Here is a 6,345-nt window from a genome sequence, read left to right as displayed (position 1 = left end):
TTGTACCCAGATTTATTTATCTAGCGTAGCCAAGGGCTTGCGGATGTCAAGACCCGGAATGTAATCAAATATGGAAAAAGACAAATAGGAACCTCAAAGGCACAAGGCACAGTTCTGAGAAATGGCATCAAAAATTGGCCCTAATACTCTCAGATGTTTAATTATATTTTAGATTTTTAGGACATCCGTTTTGCTGCTTTATTGAACGGGACCATTAGAATGGTGTCAAATCTGCACGCGAGCAGATGAGATCCATATTCAGGATAATCCCCGGTTTGTAAACGGCTGGCTCAAACGGTTCTCCTCCGCTTGACTTTGCAAACAGCTGGAAGCAACCCCTGTAAGCTATCGGTCAAGCTGCTTCTTGAGAACTCTGATAAAAGCGTCCTTTGGCACTTCTACGTTCCCGATTCTCCGCATCTTCTTCTTCCCTTCGGCTTGCCTCTTCAAAAGCTTCATTTTCCTTGTAATGTCGCCTCCGTACTGTTTTAACAACAACAACAACAAAAAAGAATGTTTCCGGGTTAATACCGATCGAGGAGAATATTTGTAACTCAGGGTTGGAATGAGGGAGTCCTCTGAGCTCGGTGGCTTTCTTGCAGATGAGCCAGCTAAGTAACATCATCAGTGCTAGAAAGGAGTGGAGTTTATGGGGAGGAGGAGAACGGGGATGACAACGATTGTGGGGTTCTTGGTGCTCTCTGAGCTGGGCAGTTTTCTTGCAGATGTTTCATGACCCAGCTAGGTTACAAAATCAGTGCTAGAAGAGAACACAAGAAGGAAACCCCACTCTGTTCTAGCGCTGAAGATGTTACCTAGTTTGGGTCATGAAACGTCTTCAAGAAAACAAGCTCAGAGAGTACCAAGGACCCCACACTCCTCCACCACTCCTTCTCTGCAAACCCCACTCCCTCCTAACACTGATAATGTTACCTAGTTGGGTAATTAAAAGTCTGCAAGCAAAGGAAGCTTGGAGAGCACCAAGGACCCCATAATTGTTTCCTCCTCCTCCTCTCCACACACCCCACTCCCTTCAAACTCATGATGTTACCTAGTTGGGTAATGAAATGTCTACAAGGAAACAACCAAGCTCAGAGAGCACCTCATTCCTGGTTAATATATTTTTAAATTTTAAATTTTTAATTGGTTTGTCATTTTAAACTGAGGCCAACTTAATATATATTCTTTTAATTGTTTTTAATGTTTGTATTGTATATTTTTATCTGGCTGTACACCGCCCTGAGTACCTTGGGAGAAGGTGCGGTATACAAATTCGAAATAAAAATAAATAAATAAAATAAATTCCAAGATTAATAATTGACAATAGCAACCAGAAGTCAATGTTGATACTCCCCCCCCCCAAATCATATCCTAAATCATAAAAAGCAAGTTAAAAACTGAGAATTGTATCAAACACTCCAGGTGTTTTGGAGTGAATTTAACCCAGGTGAATTTAACCCAGGTTCCAACTTTTAAATGAAATGGATAAAATCTTACTTAGAAAAAAAAAGTGGCTAATTTACATTACGAAAAAAAAAAAAAATGAAATACTAAGTCTCATGAAAACAGGGGAAAAAACAACGACGATACTTACACATTTTGCCAGAACATCTTTTCTAAAAGCTTTCACCCTGGAAAATAAAGTAAACCAAGTTGCATTTTAAAAAGATAATACAAAATATTCCACAATCTGAAGTTCTGAAGCAGCGAATAACTGCTAATGATGTGCTTTTAAATCTTTTTGCAATAGGGAAGTCTTAAGAAATCAAATCAAATTGATAATGCTCTTTGGCACTGAGCAGCTACTTCACTTAAAAATTAAATCTTTCCTCTACTCTTGTTTTCTAGTTTATTTAAAAGTTTCCCTTTTCATGCTACTGGAATACAATATAATTGGATTTTTCTTTTTCTTTTAACAACCCGTTGCATCAAGTTGGAATTGGGGCGACTAAATGGAGCTGAGCGTTTACAGTCCGGATGCCCTTCCTGACGCCTACATGGAGTTCACAGTAGACAATTAATTATTCATTGTGCCCAGAGAGAGAAATATCTGCAACTACCTAGGATCGAACTCGCAGCTTCCTGATTGTGAGTCGAGAGCTCGACCTCTAGGCTCCCGTGCCGTTCATATAATTGGATATACAGTATTATATATAATATAATCAGTCACTAAATGAAGTGTTGTAAGTTGAGGACTAACTATATACTCCGCTTACTTTTTGGAGGGACCCATTTCTTTAAAGGCCAAATTTAATTAATTAATTCCCAATCTAAAACACCCACTTTTTATAGAGGCAGCCCTCGACTTACGACCAAAATTGAGTCCAAAATTCATGATGCTAAGTGAGACATTGGTTAACTGAGTTTTGCCCCATTTTATGACTTTTCATGTCGCCTTTTGTTAAGTGAATCACTGCAGTTGTTAAATGAGTAACACGGTTGTTAAGCGAATCTGGCTCCCCCCCCTTGACTTTGCTTTTCAGAAGGTCGCAAAAGGGGATCGCATGACCCCGTCATAAGTGTGAGACAGTTGTCAAGCATTCGAGGGTAAAAATCACGTGACCACGGGGATGCTGCAGTGGTCGTAAGTGTGAAAAATGGTCATAAATTCTTTTTTTCAGTGCCGTCGTCACTAAGCGAGCTGTTGTAAGTAGACATTTAAAAAAATTGTGAAAAGAACGGAAAAGAAAACAAAAGCTGTAGAGTTATCTTTTAAAACCAAGTTAAGCATAACGACTTACGTTTCTCTTGCAATTATTTTGTTGCCGAGACCTGCCTGGATAGCAATTTCAAACATTTGCCTTGGGATGAGGTCTCTTAATCGCTCGCACATGGATTTACCAACAGAGTAGGCTTTCTCTCTGAGAAAGAAGTAAGAACGGGTCAGTCCTGGGTCTTTTCCCAGAGGACATCAATGGTGGACATCAGGAATGGGGTAAGCTAAGCCCAAGAACGATGTCAAAAAAATTCCCTCCCGGATTCCGTTCTTTGATTTGCTTACACCCAAGAGACAGAATCTTGCCAGACTTTACTACTCTCATCCCTAACTCACTTAACAGATTTAGTAAGTCGAGGGCAACCTGCAATTACTTCCTACAATCCTCCAGGGTATATCCGTAGGGTAGATTGTAGGAAGTGACTGCAGGTAGACCTCGACTTACGACCTCAACTGAGCCCCACCCCCCAAATGTATGTCGTAAAGTGAGAAATTTGAGGAATGTGCCTGCCTCGGAGTTCCTCGTCGTTTGGGGATGTATTGCTTGGAACCTTGACAAATTTGTTAAGTAAGTTTTTGCTCCGTTGTTAGGACTTGCCAGAGTTACAAATTGCATTTGTTAAATTCGTCCCACAGTTGTTACGCAAATCTGGATTCCCCATTTTTGGCTCATCGGAAGGTCGCAAAAGGGGATCCCGCAACCCTGGGACACAGCAACCGTCATAAATACGAGTCTGTTGCCCACAGACACGCGTGCCATAGGTTTGCCATCACGGGTATAGGAGATTCTACGGTTGTTGTGGCCCGTATGCGGCCTGTGCAGCTAGTAGCTGATTCCAACAGTGAGGAGGCTGGTGTGGTGCTGCGCCAGCAGCCTGTGCAGCTGGAACTCGAGTCGGACAATGAGGAGGCTGGAGAAGATGTGGTGCCAGAGGCTGGGATTCAGCCAGGGCCTTCAGAACCTCCAGAAGCTCCCTTAAGTGAAGAGGAAGAAGAGGAGGAGCCTCTTCTCAATGCACGGGAGCGCAGAGCTGCCAAAAGGCAGGAGTGGCGCCTCGGGAGGAGGTCTCCTCGAGAGTAAGGCTTGGGGCTAATTGGCCACTCCCTTAGCCTATTTAAGGAGGAACGCCGACTGAAGCAATTTGCAGGGAACAACTCCGTTCACATACCTTCCTGTCTTGTCTTGCTTATCAGCTTCCTGCAAATTGCTTCTGGGCATTCTGCCAACCACAGTAAGCTTTCAGTATTATTCTTTGAATTCTTGGCAGCTGTTAATGCAATTAATTAACAGCCGTTGTTGTAAAAGACTGGTTTATTCAGTAAACTAAAGTTTGAACGGACTTTGTGTGTGCTGCGTTCTTTGGGGTTCGTAGCTGGGGCAGAACAATGGTACAGGGTCTCCAGTTTGAGCACGGGATTGGACTAGAAGTCCTCCAAGGTCCATTTTGATTGATTGATTGGATTTTTAAAAATGAATGTGCATGCTTACCTAGGTACAATCGTTATCAGCTCTTCCACAGATTTTCCATTTAAAAAAATATCCATTTTGACGAGATCTGCAGGCTGGTATCCTGCGTCTTCATAGTCAAAGCTGAAAACAGAAGAGGGTCTGTTCAACTAACATCATATACGAGCGTTCTGAAAAGGTACAGTTTCTGACGAATACAGGTAGTCCTCGACTTACAACAGTTCACTTAGTGACCACTCTGTTCACTTAGTGACTGGTTTCCCCATGGATTCTGCGTGACAGGAGGTCACAAAAGAGGATCGCGTGACACCAACTCCCCCCCCCGGGGACCGTCGTAAATACGAGTCGTTCGCCAAGTATCTGAATTTTGATCAGGTGACCATGGAGAGGGCTTCAACGGTCGTTAAGTGTGAAAAAACGGTCATATGTCACTTTTATCAACTTTGAACCGTCACTAAGTGAACTGTTGTAAGTCGAGGACTATGAGGGTATGGACACGTATCGAAACTCCTCGCGGCCTTCAATGCGCTTGAATATCCTGCATTAGCCGAGCCTCAAGTAAAAATCTCGTTTTCAAAAAGTTAATAAACAAAGGTAAAGGTTCCCCTGGCACATATGTGCTAGTCGTTCCTGACTCTAGGGGGCGGTGCTCATCTCCGTTTCAAAGCCGAAGAGCCAGCGCTGTCCGAAGACATCTCCGTGGTCATGTGGCCGGCATGACTCAACGCCAAAGGCGCACGGAACGCTGTTCCCTTCCCACCAAAGGTGGTCCCTATTTTTCTACTTGCATTTTTTACCTGCTTTTGAACTGCTAGGTTGGCAGAAGCTGGGACAAGTCACGGGAGCTCACCCCATTACGCGGCACTAGGGATTCGAACCGCCGAACTGCCGACCTTTCGATCAACAAGCTCCGCGTCTTTCGCCACCGCCGTCCCTTAAAAACTTAATCAATAATAATAGCCTTGGATCTTCCAGCTTCAAAATTATACAAGCGTGGGACGTCTCATCAAACCACGATATAACCAAGTTAACTTACCTGGCGTAACCAGAGGACAAGGATTTCAACACATCGAAGAAATCCACCACGACTTCGTTCAGCGGGAAGAGATAAATCATCATGACTCTCTGGTCATCCATGTACACCATGTCCTTCTGAACCGCTCTTCGTGTCTGACAAAATCACACAACAGTCTGAGATGAACACCGAACATGAGAAACTTTGGCTCAATGTTGGATGGATGTTATAAATAAAAAAAGCCAGCCGGCTTACATTAAAAATCAAACCGAAAGAAGACACAGAATATTATCAAAACATGGAACTTATTTTGCCAGTAGTTGGGAAAAAGGGGTAGAGATTAAAAACGTAATCTGTATTGTTAAGCAAATTAAATATCCAGGCAACACGCTGTTTATTAAGGACTAACAAATGTGAACCACAGAAAATTAATAAAATTTATATATAAAAAAAATAAAAACCAGCTGGGAAATTTATTTTATTTATTTTATTTGTTTAAATTTCTATACTGCCCTTCTCCAAATAGGACTCATTAACGTAGCAAGCGATGCAGTCAGGTTTCTGGTCTACGGAGATTCTCAGTCGTCCAGGTCATGGTTGTCCCAAAAGTGTGTGTGTTTTTTTTTCAAAAGACAACTGGACTTTGTTATTTTCCTTGAAGACGTTTCACCAAGAAGCCTCTTCGGCTCTGACTGGACTTTCTGTCTTTTTCCTTGAAGATGTTTCGCTTCTCATCCAAGAAGCTTCCTCAGTTCTGACTGGACTTTCTTTGTTTTTCCTCAAAAATGTTTCGCTTCTCATCCTTGAAGCTTCTTCACTTCTGACTGGACTTTCTGTCTTTTTCCTTGAAGACGTTTCGCTTCTCATCCAAGAAGCTTCTTTAGTTCTGACTGGACTTTTTGTTTTTCCTCAAAGTCGTTTAGCTTCTCAACTTCTGACTGGACTTTCTGTCTTTTTCCTTAAAGACATTTCTTCAGGTATATATTACATCTAAGTACTATTGCTATTTTATTACGTCTAAGTGCTATTGTCAAACCGCACCGTCTTATCCAAGTCCCTGGTCTCGTCCTTCTAGAAACAAAGACCCCAGTGATAGGTTGCTGCCGGTTCGGGGCGAATCGGTAGTTGCAACCAGCGGGTGGGCCC

The 6,345-nt window shown here is 42.6% G+C and overlaps 1 protein-coding gene across 6 annotated transcripts in view; it reads right to left on the bottom strand.

Moving 5' to 3' along the window:
- GUF1 (GTP binding elongation factor GUF1) overlaps window positions 1–6,345 on the bottom strand; it is a 28,822-nt gene continuing 22,477 nt past the window's right edge. For all 6 annotated transcript variants that reach the window (XM_087875495.1, XM_087875492.1, XM_060688783.2 and 3 more), the window contains 5 exons: window positions 5,221–5,354; window positions 4,206–4,307; window positions 2,742–2,861; window positions 1,595–1,631; window positions 1–483 (listed from right to left, as the gene is read on the bottom strand). In XM_087875495.1, the coding sequence (XP_087731621.1) occupies window positions 346–483; window positions 1,595–1,631; window positions 2,742–2,861; window positions 4,206–4,307; window positions 5,221–5,354 (531 nt within the window). In that variant the 3' untranslated portion in view covers window positions 1–345. The remainder of the gene's footprint in view (window positions 484–1,594; window positions 1,632–2,741; window positions 2,862–4,205; window positions 4,308–5,220; window positions 5,355–6,345) is intronic.

The sequence above is a fragment of the Pantherophis guttatus genome, chromosome 8 (assembly GCF_059756535.1).
Source record: "Pantherophis guttatus breed Tessera chromosome 8, ASM5975653v1, whole genome shotgun sequence".
NCBI classification, from domain to species: Eukaryota; Metazoa; Chordata; class Lepidosauria; order Squamata; family Colubridae; genus Pantherophis; species Pantherophis guttatus.
Note: the sequence above shows the minus strand (reverse complement) of the source record. Positions and strands in the feature narration are given on the sequence as shown.